Genomic DNA, 18,716 nt, shown 5'->3' with positions numbered 1-18,716 from the left:
CTCCCGTGGAGGCGGGGCAGGGCAGGGCATGGCCAGACGCTCCACGGACTGCCCTTCACACTGCAGCCTGGCCCACGTGTCCACACCTGGACTTGGCCGTGGCTCCCATCCGCCACCTCACCCTGCACCTGTCAGGCCAGGGCCCAACCCGCCACCTCTGTTCTCCGCACCTGGAACACCTCCCACCCCCATCCCCTGGCAAACTTCTCCTCATGCTTCAGAACCCCTTCCAGCGTCTTGGGGCCACTGCCAGCCACGGCCCCAGACTCGTGCTGGCAACACCCCCAAGGCCTGGCTCCCTGCTCCTCCCCCCAGGGGCCCGAGGGCACAGTGTGTTTCCCACTCCCCTGGGGCAGCAGGGTCCAAACGGAGTAGCAAGAAGGCCAAAAGCTGGGAGGGAAGCGCCTGAGCCCCTCGTGCGGCCACCTCCCCGCAGGGAATGCAGAAGGAGCTATGCAGGGACCAGATGCCCCTTCTCCCCAAACCTCTTCTCTTACCCAAGACGACCCAGCCCAGTAAACACAGAATATCCATTTCATACAAAACAGTTTAATTGAAATACCTGTATAAAAAAATATGATTTCCAGACATCTCACTTTTGAACTGAAAGAAAACCCTATCCGCAGTGCCTACGCACACCGGGATCACACAAACACAACTGCTGAAATAAATTAAAGGCTTGAGACTCTGTCCCCCCACCCCCCAGCCTCCAGAGCCAACAAGCAGACTGTACAAGGTCAATAATTTAAAACCCACCCCCCAAGGGCGCAGAGCCTCAAGGGGGCGGGGTCACCCACTCCCCTTAAATTAGCCACTGTACAAGTCCACCTTCTGACAGACACGGGTAGGATTGGGACCTGGGGTCCACACGCACGGCCGCCCCCTCCTCTGCCCACAGGCCTTGAGGAGCTAGGGCTGCTGGGAGGGAGGAACCTCAACAAATAAATTAAACAATAAATAGCCCTCCTCGGGGTCACACCATAAATAAGACGGTTGCACACGCGTCGGGTGGGCGGGCGGGCAGCAAGGCCTGAACGTTGCATTGCTTGTGCACAGACGTGCCCAGACGAACACCGAGACACGAGGGTGGGGGGGGGGCATGATGAGGGACCCCGTGCCCATGTGAGACGAGGCCACAGGACACGGGAGAGCTCCTGGTCCGACACGTCAGACGCAGAGGGGCGGGGAGGTCAGGGCCACCTCCGGAGCAGCACAGGAGAGGGACGGTCTCGGGTCAAGCGCCGGCCGTGGGCAGGCGGGACCTGGCTTGGATCGGAGTGTCTTTGGACAGACAGAGCTTGAGAAAACTAAGTCCCGTGAGAGCAGCGTTCGAAAAGGCACTCAAAGCAAAGGAACCGGCCGGTGCCAAAGGCGAAAGTCACCAGGGGTCGGAGGTCACTGCTTTTCGCAAGGGGCAGACAGCCCGGCAGAGCCGGCCCAGCGCAGGCCCGGGCATAGCGCAGGGGTCCCCTCCGGTTCCCACGGCCAGGGGCAGGCCCTGCTCACAAGCTCTCGCTGCTGGACGTGGTGCTGGCCCCATCGTCCGTGTCCAGGGCGCAGAGCCGCAGATCACAGCTCTCCGGGGTGCCCCCCTCAGCCCCCAGCATCCAGGGGTGGGCAGAGATCTGGTCCAGCGAGGGCCTCTCAGAGGGCCGCAGGGACAGACACCACTGAATGAGCTGCTGGCACTCTGTGGGGGAAGAGGGGGTCAGGACAGGGCCGCCCCGCGACACCTCGCCGCCAGTGGCAGGCCCAGCCCCTCAGCGCACCTGGGGAGACCCTCCTGCGGAAGAAGAGGCGGCCCCGGAGAATCTCCTCGTCCTGCTCGAAGGGGATGTCCCCGCAGACCATGTCGTAGAGCAGCACGCCCAGAGACCACACGGTGGCCGAGCGCCCGTGGTAGCGGTGGTAACGGATCCACTCCGGAGGGCTGTACACGCGGGTGCCTGGGGGACACACGGGGCTTAGCAGACCGGCTGCCGGGTCGGCGCCCCACCAGGCCGGCAGCACGCGAACACCGAGACCCCTGGCTCCCAGCTGATCCTCTCCGCGTTGGAGCCGGGGGCCGGTCCTCACCCTGGAAAAACCCCGGCAGGCGTGGCCTCCCCTGGCGCCGCCGCCCCGCCCGCCCAGCTGGCCCGGCGCGGGAGGCGAGTCACATGAGCGCGGGGTCCGGTTTCACAACAAACAGATGTGAGGTGAGGATACCGGGAAGGGGAGGGGCAGGGAGCCCCGGCTTCCCCGGCACCGCAATGCGGGGATTTCTGCGCGGCGCCCCCGCGTTCCGCACGCGCGCAGGGGAGGCCCGAGGCGGCGCCGGCCAAGAGGAGTCTGGAGTCCGCCCCGCGCCCCAACCTGGCGGACCCAACGGCCCGAGGCCCCGCTCTGGGCAAGCCAGCGCGGCGCGCGGCCCCAACAGTCGCCAGCCCCTCGGCCCTCGCCGCTGGGAGGGCGCTCACCGTCGAAGTCGGTGTAGACGGTGTCGCGGAGTACCGCACCCGAGCCGAAGTCGATGAGCTTGAGCTCGCCCGAGCGCAGATCCACCAGCAGGTTCTCGTCCTTGATGTCGCGATGCACGACCCCGCAACCGTGACAGTGGCGCACGGCGGCCAACACCTGCGCGAAGAAGCGGCGCGCCAGGGCCTCGTCGAGCGCGCCCCGCTCCGTGATGAAGTCGAAGAGGTCTTGCGCCGGCTCGGGCCGCTCCAGCACCAGTAGGAAGCCGTCGGACCGCTCGAACCAGTCCAACAGGCGAATGACCCCGCGCGCGCCTCCGGCCGCGCCCACCTTGCGTAGCAGCACGACCTCCAGGGGTACAGCCGCGCCGGCCTAAGGGACACGGCGGTCAGCGCGCTCCGCCCGGCGCCCGCGTCCCCCGCTCCGCCCGGCGCCCCGCGCTCCCCGCCCACACTTACGATGCTACCCCACTCGGTCACCCGTTCCTTCACCACGTGCTTCACGGCCACCTGGGGGGAAGGGACCAGTGGTCAGGCCCACGCGGACGCAACGACGCGCGCGGGCCGAGAATCCCGGGTGCCGGGCGGCCAGACTCACCGGGAGCCCGTCGGCGATGCGGCTGCCTGCGTAGACCGTGCCGAAGCCGCCGCTGCCCAGCACGGCGCCCACCTGATACACCTTCTCGAAGCTCTCCTTGTCTGCCTTGACTGTGGAGAGCGCACGGGCGGGGTTGGTGCGACCGGAGAGCCCGGCCCCCCGACCCCGGTGGACGCCCAACCTCGGTGCGCGCCCACACCCCCGGCCCCCGCATACCTGGCTGCAGGATTTTCACCGGGAGATGATCCACGCCGCCTGGTCCGCACAGGTGCGCCAAGGAGCCGAACTTGGAGAGCAGCATCGCGGGCGGCGGCCGGGCGCGGGCCCCCGGCCTCCGCGCCGCCTCTTGCCCGGCCCGGCTCCCCGCGCGGTGGAGAACGCGGGAGGACGGCCTCTCCGGGCCGCGCGTAGCCCCGACGCGGACAGCGGGCAGTTGCGCCGGGACCGCCGGCCTCGGAGCGCGGGCCTGTTCGGGCGAGGCCGTCCGCGCGGCGCACTGCCCGACCAAGCCCCGCGTGGACCACGACGACACGCGCAGCAGGCCGAACCGCTCACACGCCCGGGCCGCCTCGCCCCGGGGTTTTGGGCCGCGGCCGCGCGTATCCCTCCGCGGGGGCGGGCCGAGCCGGGGCCCCGCCCCCTTCCGCCGGGGCTTAGCGGCGGGGGTCGCCTCTGGAACCCGCGTAAGCTGCCGAGGCGACGGCGGGAAGAGGCCGGCGCGCCTTCCGGAGTGGGCGGGGGCGGGCGGGGGGCGCGGCGAACCGCCTGGGACTAGCTGGCGGGAGCGGAGTCGCGGAGGCGCACGGCACGGCGTGGCGCGTCACCTCTCCGCGTTCACACACGCCCCCGCGCACGCGCAGTTCCCGCGCGGGCGGTGGCCCGGGAGTGCGGGGCGGGGCCGCGGGAGCCAATGGGAGCCGGTGTTTGCAAAGGGCACGGGGCCCAGCCAGTGGCGTCGCGCGGACGGGGCGGGGCCAGGGCCCCGCCCCAGGCCGCGCCGGGAAGGTCACCGGCTACACCGGCCGGGCGAGGGCGGCTGAGCCAGGAATGCGGCGGTGGGGTCCCGAGGAGCGGCGGGGTCTGGGAGGCGCCCCCGATACCCCAGGCTGTGCTTGTGCCTCCCCGGCAGTCCGCGCACCCCGACGCGCCCGTGGCCTGGAGCGGCTGGCACCTCCGCCCCCTGGGGGACCCCGCCGGGCGACAGCGCCCCGGGCCTCGCAGCCCCCGGGTGGGCTGAGGCTCCACTCTGCCTACCCCGGGCCTTCGTTCTTACCCGGGCTTGACCTCAAAGCCCGCAGCCCGAGGTCCCTCCCTGACTCCGCCTCCCTCCCAGGAACTTTGCCCTGCTGACCCCGTGCCTGGAGAGCCCTCCTCGGCTCTCCACCCACCTGGTTGCCCTCCAGGCCCAGCTGCTGTCCACCTCTACCAGGGAGGCCACCTTGCCCGCCTCTGTCAGAGCCAGAGCCAGACTAGGTCTTCAGGGCCCTCGTCTGGACCTGAGCCTGTCCTCTGCCTTTTGTATAGCACAGACTCATCCAACCCCACGGGTTGCCAACCTCAGCCCAAGTCACCGGCCTGAGCAGCTCAGGTGTGAGCAGCCGTCTGCCAGTCCCAGTGGCTGAGCTCAGGACGTCCACTGCTTCCCACAGCCATCCCAGAGAGGGTTGAGGGTTGGGGGAACCAGGAGGTCAAGGTACTGGTCCTTCTGGCATCGCAGGTACTCCCCGTGGCCCCTGGGGACCAGGCTGGGACCTAATCATGGCATCCACATCCCTGGGCCCATCAGAGGTTACCTTCAGGTGTGACCTCCAAGCATGTGCACTCACCTGCCTCAGGGGCCCTGGCCAGCCTGCTGGCTCCCTCAGCACACCCAGCCTACCCCAAGTCACATCCCTTAGCTGCCACAGTCACTCTCCCAGGGCAGAGAGTGGACCCTCCACTGGTACAGCTTTTAGGTTTTTATCTTTCTGAGCTCTGTCCACCGCCCTCCTGCGATGTGGACCCATAAAGGCAGGGCCAGGGCCGGCCAGTTAACCACAGTCCCCAGGCCAGTACAGTGCTCCTCATGGGGTCAGATCCAAGGCAGGATGCCTGCCCCTGAAGTAGAATCCAGGGGCTCTTGTCTTCTTGTGGGTTTTTCCAGGGGACCACTGGATGGCCCTCAGAGGCTTCCTCCTCAGATCAGGCTGCTACAGGTTCCTGGACCCACAGCCTGTCCTGGGCTAGGGAGGGTGGGAGTGCTGGAGAGCATCCTGGATCTAGGTGTCAAGATGTGGCTCTGAGGGCGGTTCCAACTTAGCCGACAGGGGCCGAGGTTCCCGGTGGCCTCCCCTCTGGGCCTCCAGACCTCCCATGTGAACCTGCAGGCCAGTCCTCCTTGGGTGTCCTGGCCTGTGCGCCCAGCTGGTCCCTGGCCTTGAGAGTCAGCCTTGGGAGGCCAGCATCCTGGGGCTGAGGGCCACCCCCTGCACCCCACCAGCTGCAGAGTCTTGATCTGAAGACCCTGAGTCTCCCCAAACTCAGAGCAGGATTCACTCTCCTTCAGAAAGGGGCAGTGTGTGTCCCTCCTCCCCCAGCCCTGAAGCTGGGCTGAGCCACCTGTGGAAGCCCCTGGGGGCTCTGGGAGTGGCGAGGGGTCCCCTGCTTAGTCTGGGAGTGGAGGACAGAGCAGGAGGCAGGCTCTTTCCTGAGATGGAGGTTTACTCAGAGCCTTCATCTCATCCAGACTTGTGTGTTCTGGACTTTCTAGTGTGTGTGTGTGTGTGTGTGTGTGTGTGTGTGTGTGTGTGTGTGTGTGTGTGTGTGTGTGTGTCCTGCACGGACTGTGAATCCCTGAGGGTCAGAATGGACTTGGACACCCGTCCCTACCAAGGGCTGTCCTGCAGGGGGGCCTCTTTCAGGCCCAATCTGGCCCAAGGAATAGGCCGGGCAGGGGGCTGGCATCTCTGCCTGTGCAGCCACCCAGGGCCCATGTTTCCTCAGCACTGGGGGCCCCCAGTACCCAAAGTGACCCCGCCTCATGGGCAGGACTCAGGCAAGGTGCTGCCCACCTCCCCCTGCCCTTACCCTGCAGGCAGACATGACCCAGCCGTTTCTCAGCTTGGCACATCGAGGTTCTGAGGTGTTCCCCCGGGTGTTCCTCCTTGTACAGGGAGGCAAGGCCAAATCTGAGCCCCAGGGGCCTCTTGTCCTTCTGCCCTGGGCATGGCCCTTGGTCAGTAACCCCAGGCCACCCCTTCCCTGCAGTTCTGATCCACACTGCACTTCCAGCCACACCCCCAGCAGTGCAGGATGTCAAACCCTGCCTGTTTTTTCCTGGTTCCTGGAAGGCCCATCCGGTGGGCCTTAAAAATAGCTCTGGGCCCCACAAGCAGGCCTGGCCCAGGTCAGCAACTCCATGGGCCACAGAGCTGGGGCCACTCCTGCAGACGGCGGGGAGAGGCCCCCAGGAGGAGGCTCAGCTGAGGTTGAGGCACCAGGCCACCGCACTGACCACAGAGGTCAGGCCCGGTCCCTTGGCCTCCCACCATTCCTTGGCGTGCCCGAGGCTCAGGCCAGCGTGTTGTGAGCGCCTCCCTCCATGGGGCCATCCTGCTGAGAGGGGCAGCCTCACAGCAGGGCCAGGTGCCTCTTCAAGTTCCCAGTGGCCTCTCAAGGGAGGTGTTTCCTTAGTGGGGGGGGCAGCTTGGATCTTCCCAGGGGGCTGCACCCCGCCCCACCCTGGAAGCAGCCTACCCCAACCCTGCACAGCCAGCCCCACAAGGTAACCCTGTCCTGCTGGTGGGAGGGGCGGCTGTTGCCATGGTGACTGGAGCCAGGCTATCCTCCCCAGACTGGGGAGGAAGAGGAGGCTGGGCTGCAGATAGCCTTGGCCAGCACCCTGTCTTCCATCCACACACATCCACACTCATGGACACACGCTTACAGACACGCCCACAGAGCAGGGAGCACGGGGGGGCGGGCACTTACGCCGGGTCAGGGCCCTCACCCACCTTGTCCCCCCATGTCAACAACCAAGGCCTCCTCAACTGGCCTCTTTCCAGCTGCCCCTGGACATCCCACAGGTTTGCTCGGCCCAGCCCTGGGCCTCTCCATGCCCCTCACCCCAGGCCATGCCTGGAGGACCCCCACTTGCTCTTCAACCCTGTCTGTGCTCCCATGGTCCCCAGGTCTCCCCAGCACCCGCCGTCAGCACACCATCATCCTGCCTCCAATCCTCCAGGGCCGCTCCAGCCGTCAGGGTCCGTCCTGGTGACTTGGCCCACAGTCACAGCTGTCCCCCTGAGCCCCGTCCAGCCTCCACTCCCACTGCAGGAACCCCTGGCCCGCCGGGCCTGACCCCTCCCCAGCCCATAGGGCCTGGCTCGACAGCACCCAGCTTCACACCAGTGCCACCCCTGCCCCGGCCCCAAACTGGGCTCTGGGAGCCCTGGGACCAGGCCCTGCCTGCGTGCCGCATGGAAAACCCCCGACACAGGGCCACAGCCTGGCTGAGGCGGGAGGGGCCTTCCCTCTGGCCTGCTCTCGCCTCCGTCCTGGCCTCTCACCCACCAGGGAGGGGAGTCAGCAGAGCCAAGCCAGGGTTTTGCAATGTTCCCCAAAGGCAACTGGGGTGGGGCCTGGGCTGGGGCTGGGGTGTCCCTCAGTGGGAGCTGGTGGGTGGTGGCCTGTGGGAACTCTGGTTGCCCCGCCCAGGAGACCCCAGCCTGGCCTGACTCAAGGCCAAGACTGGCCCAAGTTCAAGGGCTGCCATTCCCTCTGGGCACACCCCCTGCTGCCACCGCACAGCATTCACACCTTGAGAGCCGCCCACGGCCTGGCAATGGTCACCTGGACTCTTGGCCAAGGGGACCCCGAAAAACGAACGAGGGAGCACCCGGGCCCAACCCAGGGAAAGGCTGGGGTCCCAGTGGACCTGACCGCAAATGCAGCTGGACTGGAGCGCCCAACACCGGCCTTGGGGGTGGCGGCGATGGGAGCGGTGACAACCCATCGGGGACCTGCCTGGGCTGCAGGGGTCCCCTCCTCATCCGGCTTCCGGCCCGGCACTGGGGCCAGGCCCCCGCAGGCTGTGAGCACAGCCTTGGCACTGGACCAGCTCCCTGGCCACTTTGCTGGGGCCTCACCTGTGGGGTTCTGGCCACCCCTGTGCTGGGACCTCACCTGTGGGGCTCTGGCCACCCCCGTGCAGGGCTGTGCGGAGGAGCCAGTGAGATGCCTGTGACGTGCTTCTGGGGCGCACAGTACACGCGTGCTACACGCGGCTGTGACGGCTTTAGCTGTTGTCCTGTGCAGAGGTCCCAGATTTCAAAGGGAGAGCCTAGGGGCTCCCTGGGATGGGGATGCCTGGGGCGGGGCCCAGCCGACTCTGGCAGCTCCACCATCTCTGTGCTGAGAGCCCAAGGTCAAGGAGCCCAGCCTGGATGGGACTGGGGGAGGGCCGTCCCATCTCACGCCCCCTGCTCACCCCAGAAGCCCAGTCCCCGGGGGGCTAGGGCCGGCAGGGCTGCCCCCTGCAGGGACCCCGCGCCCCGACCCCAGAAGCAGGTGCAGCCTCTGAGCCCCGGCGGCCTCTATAGATGGTGCCCTGGCGGCTTGGGCTCCTCAGTCCCTGCTGCTGCGGCCCCAGCGCGGAGGTGAGGGAGAGGCACAGAAGGGGCCTCGGAGGGCGGTCTCCAAGGAGCCGGAAGCTGGGCCGACCTGCCTGTGTCTGCCTCTGATTTGCACGCGGTGTCCTGCGCTGGGCTCCAGGAGCCATGCAGCCAGTGGGTCCCACACCGGGGCTTCCTGGAGGAGGCCCAGTTCAGCTGAGTCTCCAAGGCCGAACCAGAATGGGAGGGTGTGGGGGGCATTCAGCCAGGTGGGAGCCACAGAGGGTCAAGGGTCGGGGGTCAGAGCAGCGCAGCTTGCCTTGGAGACCTTGGGGCCCAGGGCCTGCGGCAGGAATGACCTTGTCTTGGGAGAGTTTCATTCAGTCCCAGGGCTGGCCAGGGCCACGCTCAGACCACGCTCAGGCCACGGAGAAACTGCCTCCTACAGATGGACCCGGGGTCTCCGGAGCACGGCCGGGAGGGCCTGGTCACAGTAAACATGGGGTCGGGACGAATAACGGCCGTGGAGACCCGCATTTAGTGAATATGTGCCCGTGCTCAGCACACTCATGTGCCCCCCGCGCAGCTCTCCGTGGGCCTTGCTCTCACACCACGTCACACAGATGAGAGCGGTGGCCTGTGGGGCTGTTGTGGTAGGGAGACAGGGGCCTCAGGGGAAGGATGAGCCCGAGGGCGGTAACTGGCCCCTCCAGGAAGATAGGAGAGTGTCACTGCCAGGGCATGAACCTCGCCCAAGAATGGATCAGGCTTGGAACGAAGCAGAGCAAGACGGATGACGGTTTCGGACCAGCCTTGATCTGGCCCTTCCCTGCCAGCCCCAGGCGGTGCCCACACAGCTCAGAGCCCCAAAGCCTGGGCTCCCCCTTTAATGGATCCCTCTGGGTCCCCTCCTTTAATGGTTCAGAAATAGAGAGTTAGGGGGACTTCCCTGGTGGTGCAGTGGTTACGGATCCGCCTGCCAATGCAGGGGACATGGGTTCGAGCCCTGGCCCGGGAGGATCCCACATGCCATGGAGCAACGAAGCCCGCAAGCCACAACTACTGAGCCCGCGAGCCACAACTGCTGAAGCCCGCGCGCCTAGAGCCCGTGCTCCACAACAAGAGAAGCCACCGCAATGAGAAGCCCGCGCACCGCAACGAAGAGTAGCCCCCGCTCACTGCGACTAGGGAAAGCCCGCGCACAGCAACAAAGACCCAATGCAGCCCAAAATAAATAAATTTATTAGAAAAAAAAAAAAAGAAATGGAGAGCTAGGGAAGAGCCCCCCCACACCTGGGCATTGGCGGCCGGGGGCGGGGGGGGCGGGGCGGTTAGTGGTTTCAAGGAAGATACAGTGTGGTTCAACTGCTGGTGGGGCGCGGTAAGAACTGCGCTGGCGAGGGCTGTCTTCACGACGCTCGGCACCCTGCCAGCACACAGCGGTGCACGAGGCTCCCTGGACCCAAGCCTCAGGCGACCCTCTCCTTCCATGCCTGCTGGGAGCAGACCCAGGCCTGCGGGCAGCGGCCAGACCCCAGTGGCCATAGCCTGGATGTGCAGCCGGGCCAGGGCAGGGGGCAAGCCTGCCAGACAGGCCCCAGGAGACCTGTGTGGTCTTCCAGACTCTCCCCGCTGCAGCACTGGCTGTAGGGACCCAGGTTGGCACCCCCAGCGCCAGCCTGTGCAGGGAAGCAAGACGCCCCTGGGCATGTGGATCCAGGACGCAGCGGGGGCAGAGTGCTGCCCACTGGGGAATGTCAACGTTCAGGAGCTGCTGCCCAGGCCTGTGGGGGATGATGGGGAGAGTCTGGTGACCCTGAACCCTGAACTCAGGCTGGAGGCCCTTCCTGGCTCATCGTGAAGTCCTGGTATGGGGGGGGGCATTAAGAGCAGCTAAAGGAGGGGGGTTCAGGGCTGCTGGAGCTCTGGAGCCGTCCCCTGAGTTCAGGCTGCAGCACGGACTGGGGAAGTCCGAGGGCCCACTGAAGCCCTGGGGTGGCCTGTCCCCGTCTCTGCTCAGGGCTCCCTGGCAGCCTTACCCAGGGCCCCGAGCTGGCCTGGGCACAGCACCCCATCCAGAAGAAGTGGCCAGGCTGGTTTCCAGCCTCAGGCCACTCGCCGCTCCCCAGGAAGTGACGGCTCGGGGGGGAGCTCGAGAGCTGCGTGGCCTCAGGATGCCCCCAACTCTTGCCCGGCTCATCCCTAAATGCCCCATACTCACTCCCACCAGCTTCCTGGAGGAGGTGGTGGTGCCGGGGGTGCTGCAGAGCCCAGGAGCCAGGAGGAGCTCCCCGTGGCTGTCGGCGGGGTCAGGGCCCAGGTAGCAGCCCACCCGTGCGGACACGCAGCGGGCCCCTCAGTGCACGTGTCCCTCTGGCTTGCAGCACCGGCCCCCTCTGCCCCCGGGGCCACCCCCTCCGGAAGAAGGAGACCAGTGGGCTGCGGCAGGGTGTGGCCAAGGGCTGGGGACTCTGGACCCACTGTCCGGACAGGAGCCCAAAGCCCAGGAGAGGCCCTCCCGCCCGCCCGCCCCGCCGTGACCACCGCAGTGGGGCTGAGGACAGGGCCTCAAAGCCCCTGCAGACCTGCCCATTGCAGGGACGGGTGCTCTACCCCAGGGCCCAGGGCCACCTCCCCTTGGGGCAGTGGGCGCCCAGCTCCCTAGAAGACCTGGCGGAGGAGGCAGGGCTGGGGCAGGAGACAGCAGTGGGAGCGCGCCTGCGGGTGACAGGTGGGGCGGGGACTCCACAGGGAGGGGTGCTGGGACACTCCCCCCACCCCACCCCGGGGTGGGCACGTTCCTGGGCCGCCGGTGGGCCTCGCCTGCCTCAGGGCCATGGAGCCAGTGGGCAGAGCTGCTGAGTCATCACAGAGAAACGGGAAGAATGGAAAGAATTCTGCACTTTTCCTCTCTGGCTAGGCTCCCCACCCCCACGAAATTCCCCATCCCCGGCCACCAGCCTCTCCCGCTTCCAGCTGCCCTGGGCAGGCCTGGCTCCCCGCCTGACCCTGACCTCGAGCAGCGTTGGCGTCCTGCCAGCTGGGGCCCTGCTGGGCTGCAGTATTCGGTGGACAGGACGCCCACCTGGCCCAGAGAGGACCCCGTACCAGCACCCTCTGCCTCCTTTTGGGGGCCTGGCCTCCCAGGGTCTGAGTGGGCTCAGGAACGGGGTCCTGGGTCAGGTGGCCCCCTGGGGGGGGGCTGGGACCCGGGCGTGGGGGGTTCCAGGCAGAGCCCAGCTTAAAATCTGCAAAATGGGGCCTTTGGTCACTCCCCAGCACTGCTGGCGGGGGATGTGATGGGGGGCTGCAGGTGTCTCCACCCCAGCTGGTCCGAGGAGCCTCTGCCCTTGCCCTTCCTGAACCTGTGCCAGACTGCCTCCCTCCTACCTCCCAGCTGGGGCCTATGGGGACCCAAGCGACGCCCCATTCTAGCCCTCTGCTCCTTACCACCAGGTCTGTCTCCGCCACCCCCATCTTGGCGGTCCCGCGTGGCTCTCTGGCGGCCTGGCAACCAGGGAGCCGCTGACTCGCGGTTTCGGGGACACACCTGTGCAGGGTTTCGACCCCGCCCTGGAGCCACACCCAGGTGGGCAAGTCAGCTGCACGGGCAGCAGGAGAGCGAGCGGACCCAGGGCCCCCACCGCTGCCCTGGCCCTGGTATCCATCCCGCCCCACCCGGCCCCCACCCCAGCCCCCAGGCCCGGCCGCTTCTCCAGTCCCTCCGAAGCAGCACCTGGAGACTGCTTCTGCGAACACACCACTCCCCACTGAAAACCCTTGCAGGGCTCCCTCTTGCCTGTGGAGAAGCAGCAGAGCCGCTGGCCTCAGTCCTCTCAGCTGCAGGATGGGTATTCAGGGAGCAGCAGCTGCCCCTGGTAGGACTGCGGGGGGGAGGTGCGGGGAGGCACCTGGGCCATGGGCAGGTGGTGGCACCTCGAAGCCCCGTGCGACCTGCTCCTGCCTCTCCCACCTCTGGTGGCATGGAACCCCTCTGCCAGCCGCCCTTCCCTTCCGGGCGTGGATGCGCGCTGGTCCCCGTGCCGCCCTGGGCCCCCTGGCCGGCTCAGGCTGGGCAAGCCTCAAAGCGCCTGCCGTACTGCCTGCAGCTCAGGCCTGGGGGGGCTTCGGTCCGGCTCCTGGATCCCAGGTACTGGCACCCTTCCTAAAGCAGAGGCCTGTCATGCGGGGGAGCAGGGGAGCCTGTCCCGCCAGGACCTGCCCACACGGGCTCTGAGCGCAGAGCCGGGCCATGTGGTCGTCCTCTTGGTCCTCATTTACAGGTGGGGAAACTGAGGTTCGGGGACGCAAGTGGCTGGCCAGGCCCCAAGTGCCAGCTGAGGTTGGGCAATGCTGCCCTGCTCACAGGCTAGGGAGCCAAGGCTAGGGGCCACCAGGACAGGGGCAGGGGGGACAGGCAGGGGAGCTGGGTGGGCGACCCAGAGCCTAAGGCCGGGCAGGAGGGGCTGGGGCATCTTCGTAGGCTGGCCCCTGCCAGTCCTTGTGTAAGAACTTGGGGTCAAGGAGGTGGGGAGGGGTGGCCAGGGCAGAGAGATGTCGAGTCGTCGAGTCTTGGAGTCGGTGAGGACTGCTGGGCACAGCGCCCGCGGGAAGGAGCCCACAGTGGGGGCAGGAGAGCAGGCAGGCTGGGCTGAGCAGTGGCCAGGGGGCCTCGGCGGAGGGTCTGCCCTCCTGCAATCCCACCTGCCGGGACACTGGGGAGCCCAGCAGAGGTGACCTGCCTGCCTGCCTGGGCCCCGAGCCCCTGGGGGAGGCAGGTTGGGGTCAGCATCAGCTGGCCTGGCGGCTGGGGCCCTGGCACGTGGAGCAGGGCCGCCCATCTGAGCAGCACATGCAGCCCGGCCCTGCCCTCAGTGTGAGTTCAAGGGCTCTGGAGGGCACTGGCCAGACTGCCCTTGGGCCGAGGGCCGGGGGGCAGAGCTGGGTCTCGGCCCCGCCCGGTAGCCAGGCCCCAGGCCAAATCTGGCCTCCTTGTGTCTCTGAGTCGTGAACAGGAGAGGAGTGGACGCTGCCTGCCCATCCCCCCCGCTGGGCTGGTGCCCTGAGGTGCTACCCATGACGCAGGCTGTGGCCTCTGTTCCACCTGCCTTCTGGCTGGGCTCCAGTCCACATACACACGTGTATGCGCACACACACACACCTGGAAAGACCAGTTCCACAGGCTCTTGGCCTGTGTAGGCCAGGCCTGCCCAGACACTGCCCTACCCCCCCTCCCCGGCCCCAGCCTCGGTTTCCCCACCTGTGAGCTGGGCAGTCCTGCCCACCTGAGGTCCTTGCTAGTCTGGGCGCACAGAGGGGCCTCACGGCCGGGGGTGGGGGTGGGGAGCGGGAAGAGGCCCCCCCCACCTTACCCCACCTCCCGGGGCCCTTCCAGATGGTTGGTACGCACCAGCTGTGCCCCGGAGCTGTGCCCCGGAGCTCTCCACCACGTCAGCACTCAGCCAGCGGCCGGGCCCGGGCTTCTGCAGGGCCAGGCCTCCCGGGAGGCGCCTGAAGGTGATTCCTCAGTTCCTCAGTGGGCGGAGGACTCATCAACGACACAGCTCAGACTGGCCCGCACCCCACTCTGTGCCCCATGCTCCCCTGCGGTTGATGGTGACACCCACCCCTCCCTGTCGCTGGAGCCATCCGGGCCATCCCCACCCGTGGGTGCCCCTCTCGACCTCTTAGGACTTCCTGCGCTGTGGCTTCGGCTTGTCCGAGGGGCGCCCAGGAGAGCGCTCTGCGTGAGCCCCTAAGCCAGCCTGTGGGGCTGGAGAGGTGCGATGGGGCGGTGCGCGAGTGGGGTTGGGGGAGAGGGGGCGCCAGAAGCGTGCGCAAGCGCTGCTGGGATATCTGTGAGCCCGTGTGCCTGCGAGCAGGATGGCGAGTGCGAAGATGCCTGTGGTCCCCTGTGTCCTGACCTGGGTGGGCCCACGTGGGTGCTGAGTCAGGATCTGGAAGGGCCCACGTGGACCAGTGTGGACGCTGGTCACCCACCGGCTTCATGTCCAGGCCACACCATGGCACCGGGCAGAAGTGTGGCCCACGGAACAGAGGGCCCCGGCGCCAGCCCTGGCAGCCAGCGCCCAGGGCCTGCACCTGCCCCCAAGACGCGGACCCAACGCGAACCATCCTGGACCCATCCTGCCTCCAGGCCACCCTCCCAGCGCCCCCCAGCAGGAAGCCAACCCCCTGCAGCCCGAGGGGCTCTGCTCTCTGGACCTTCTCCCAGGCCTGGGGTGGCTGGTGGGGAGGGTCTCCTGCCCTGGGGAACGTCCAGTCCGGGTGGTGGGAGGGGACGAGGGGGAGCAGGGCCAGAAATCCTGATCTGTGAGGCTGGGGAGTCCCGGGCCGGAGGACTACGGGGAGACCTGTAGGGCGGTGCGGTCGAAGGGCAGTCGGGGGGCGCATGTCGAGGGGTATAAAGGTCGGTGGGCAGTGCGGGCGTTGGGGGGCGGCTGGGGCCCGAGGCCAGCAGGGGACAGGGCTAGAGGCGTGGCAGGACGCACGGGGCGGAGCAAGGGGGGCTGGGGCGGGGTCGAGGGGCGGCGGGGGTGGGGGAAAGGCCAGAGGGAGGCGAGGGGGCCCTGGGGGGCGGGGGAGCTGGGTTTCGGGGTGGGGCCGGAGCAGCGGGAAGTGGGGGTCGCGGCGGGGGCGCCCGGGAACACAATGGGCGCTTGTGCGCCGATGCGGCAGCCGGCGCCCTGAGCGGACACCGCCCTGTTCCGGCCGCACACCGTGTCCTGGGCCGGGCGGCCGAGGCGCCGGGCCAGCGGGGAGGGCGCAGCGGGGCTGGGCACGCGCGGCGGCTGGAGCGTCCCGCCCGCCGGGCTCCCCGCGGCTCCACTGCGGCGGCTCCACTGCGGCCGCCCCACCAGGCCCTCCGGCTCCTCTCTCAGAGGGTGGCCGTGGCCTGTGTCCCTCAGCCCGTGTCCCAGGGCCTGGCCATCCTGGCTCCGTGTGGCAATGGCAACTGGGCTCAGAGGCCAACCTACCCGGCACAGGGCCCAGCCCAGGTCTGGCGGGCTCGCCCGGCTACTGGGGTCTGCACCCTGGGCTGGCGGGCGGGAGTGGGGGGCGGGGCTTACATGCTCTGTGGGGAGACGGCCCTGCAGGCTCAGCTGGGAGGGCATGTGGGCTGCATCCTGGCCCTGCAGGGGGGCGGGGGTAGGCACAGAGCAGAGCGCCCTCGCTCTTGCTTCACAGCCCCAGAGGCAGCTGAGAAAAGAGAAGAGGCCTGGCCCTCCTAGGCCTCCAGCCATGTTCCGGGAGGCCAGGAGGGAGGGTAGCTGCGCAAGGGTGGAGCCGGCATTGGGCAGAGGCGGTCAGATCTCAGGCCAGTGTGGCTCTGCAGCTGAGGCCCCTCTGCCGCGCCCCAACTCCCACCCGCTGCAGGGGAGCGGCTGCAGGACCCAACAGAGCCCAGCAGGGGTCCTGTCTCCATCTCAGGCCCCACCCTAGACAGGCAAAACAGCTCTCTAGCTCCCTTGGGGAGGCCCCAGGAGAGGGCATTTGCATGACAAATGGGTTCCCTGGAAGGCTGCTGGGCCCTGGAAGCTGGCGCTCCTGTGTGTGTGTGTGTGTATGTGTCTGTGCGTGTGTGTCTACGTGTGTGTCTGCAGACGGCAGGCCTGACCGCGCTCCGCATGGGCTCACAGCATCCTCCTGCATGAGGGTGCACAGCTCGGCCGTTCTTGCAGGCCTGCTCACAGAGGCAGCCCCATCTGGGCCACAGAGCCAGGGCCTAGCCCCAGTGGGCTCAGAAGTTTCCTCATCAGTTAGGAAGACCTCACCCAGGCCCCGTGTCCCTATACCCTGGTGGTGGTCCCGCAGCTCTGCAGGACAGGCCACGTCTGCTGTCGGGCCTACAGGGCTGTGAGGCCGGTGAGGGGGATTCTGAGCACATGCCCAGGGCTTCCTCCCAGATTCTTGGTCCCCAGCTTCTGGGACGGGCTCGAGGGGGCCAGACCTGGTCAGGTTGGGTAAGGGGAGGTTGGAAGGTGGGGGGAGCATGGGCAGGGGGGTGGCAGGGCGTGGGGAGACCAAGGTGGGGATGAACTGAGGAACCGGTGATGGTGCCAAGGAACAGGCGAAGGTCAGCCTGGGTCAGACTGGACGGGGGGTGTCTGGCTGCGCGGAGCGTGGTTAAATGGGGCTTGCCAGGACCCTCGGGGAGGGCAGGCCTGGTTGTGTTCTGGGGAGGCTGGGCTTGCACTTAGGTCCAGAGTCTCCTGCTCTCTAAACTCTGTTATTCTGCAGGCCCTCTGGGAGACGTTCAAAAAAGGAAAAGAAGGAACCGTGAAACCTCGCAGAGTCAGGTGCCCAGCATGCCACAGGCATGAACATTTAAGATGCAGAGAGGCTTCCCTGGTGGTGCAGTGGTTAAGAATCCTCCTGCCAATGCAGGGCACACGGGTTTGAGCCCTGGTCCGGGAAGATCCCACATGCCGCGGAGCAACTAAGCCCGTGCGCCACAGCTACTGAGCCTGTGCTCTAGAGCCCGTGAGCCACAACTACCGAGCCCGCGAGCCACAACTACTGAAGCCCGTGCGCCTACAGCCTGTGCTCGGCAACAAGAGAAGCAACCGCGATGAGAAGCCCGCGCATCGCAACGAAGAGTAGCCCCCGCTCGCCGCAACTAGAGAAAAGCCCGCGCGCAGCAACAAAGACCCAATGCAGCCAAAAATAAATAAATAAAATAAATAAATTTTTTTAAAAAATAAGGAAAAGAAGGACTTCCCTGGTGGTCCAGTGGTTAAGAGTCTGCGCTTCCACTGCAGGGGGCGTGGGTTCGATCTCTGGTTGGGGAAATTCCGCATGCTGCGAAGTGAGGCAAAAAAAAAAAAAAAAAAGATAAAGAAGATCTGGTCTTGATTCAGAGGAGAGGAGCCCTCAAGACCAGCTCCACGCAATAAAAAGTGAATTCACATGAGTGAGAGTAACAAGAAACAGGTGAAGTTAAGTTTAATGTTGATCTTATTTAACCCTGTATCTCCGAAATATTATCATTTCAACATATAGTTAGTATAAACAGGCATTAATGCGACAGTTTACATCTTTTCTCCTACTGAAGCCTAAACCGCCTGTGCCTCCCATATTGCAGGTGGCTCAGTTCTCAGCGGCGAGGAGGGGCCCTACGGGTGGTGCCGCTGTGGACCCTTGCTGGGGTTCGGGAGCCTGTTAGAAATGCAGAACGCCAACCAAAGACTCACTGGCCACCCTGGTGATCCCAGGGCACCTTTGCGTTCCCAAGCCTGGGGCCGGAGGCCTCTTGGTGGTGGGGAGATATACCCAGGAAATGTCTTTTTTAAAAAAAATACATATTTTAACATTTTAATTGTTAAATGTAGCATGCAGAAAAGAGCACAGACTTGTCATGGTCCTTTTTTTTAATATGTTTATTCAATGTTCTAAATAAAGAAAGATTAAACTTAAAAATCACTAAAAAAAAATCACTGTCATGAACGTTACCCTTTATTATAATATTGTGCAGGGCAAGTTTTAAAGCAGATATGAGGGCGGTGACCTCACTGCAGACGCCGAAGCCACACAGTATTTTGTAGCTCGTGGGGGTGTATTTCGTTCCTACCTGAGTGGTGAAACGCTGCACCAAACTAACTCAGTTGTTTTTATTTTTCATTGTGGTAAAATATACGTAACATAAAATTTGCCGTTTAACCACTGAGTATACAGCTCAGGGGCATTAAGCACACCCACCTTGGGGCTTCCCTGGTGGCGCAGTGGTTAAGAATCCGCCTGCCAATGCAGGTAACACAGGTTCAAGCCCTGGTCTGGGAAGATCCCACATGCAGCGGAGCAACTAAGCCCGTGCGCCACAACTACTGAGCCTGTGCTCTAGAACCCGTGAGCCACAACTACTGAGCCTGCGAGCCACAACTACTGAAGCCTGCGCACCTAGAGCTCGTGTTCTGCAACAAGAAAAGCCAGCACGATGAGAAGCCCGCGCACCGCAACAAAGAGTAGCCCCCGCTTGCCACAACTAGAGAAAGCCCGCGCGCAGCAATGAAGACCCAACGCAGCCAAATAAATAAATAACTAAATAAATAA

General features: G+C 65.7%; 1 protein-coding gene and 1 long non-coding RNA gene across 2 annotated transcripts; one reads left to right on the top strand and one right to left on the bottom strand.

The window, feature by feature from the left end:
• Positions 1–536: 536 nt before the first annotated feature.
• PIM3 (Pim-3 proto-oncogene, serine/threonine kinase) lies at positions 537–3,610 on the bottom strand. Its single transcript, XM_082666700.1, has 6 exons — positions 3,271–3,610; positions 3,055–3,164; positions 2,916–2,966; positions 2,460–2,829; positions 1,770–1,946; positions 537–1,690 (listed from the first exon to the last, which is right to left on the bottom strand). The coding sequence occupies exons 1-6, from the start codon at positions 3,353–3,355 to the stop codon at positions 1,503–1,505; spliced, it is 981 nt and encodes a 326-aa protein (XP_082522826.1). The 5' UTR covers positions 3,356–3,610; the 3' UTR covers positions 537–1,502.
• Positions 3,611–15,487: 11,877 nt separating this feature from the next.
• LOC309830146 lies at positions 15,488–18,079 on the top strand. The gene is made up of 3 exons (XR_014297455.1): positions 15,488–15,664; positions 16,908–17,600; positions 17,752–18,079. It is a non-coding gene; the product is annotated as an uncharacterized lncRNA (long non-coding RNA).
• The last annotated feature ends 637 nt before the right edge of the window (positions 18,080–18,716 follow it).

Source organism: Grampus griseus, assembly GCF_964374135.1.
Source record: "Grampus griseus genome assembly, chromosome: 11".
Taxonomy (NCBI): Eukaryota; Metazoa; Chordata; class Mammalia; order Artiodactyla; family Delphinidae; genus Grampus; species Grampus griseus.
The sequence above is the reverse complement of the archived record's forward strand: the minus strand, read 5'-3'. Positions and strand labels throughout refer to the sequence as shown.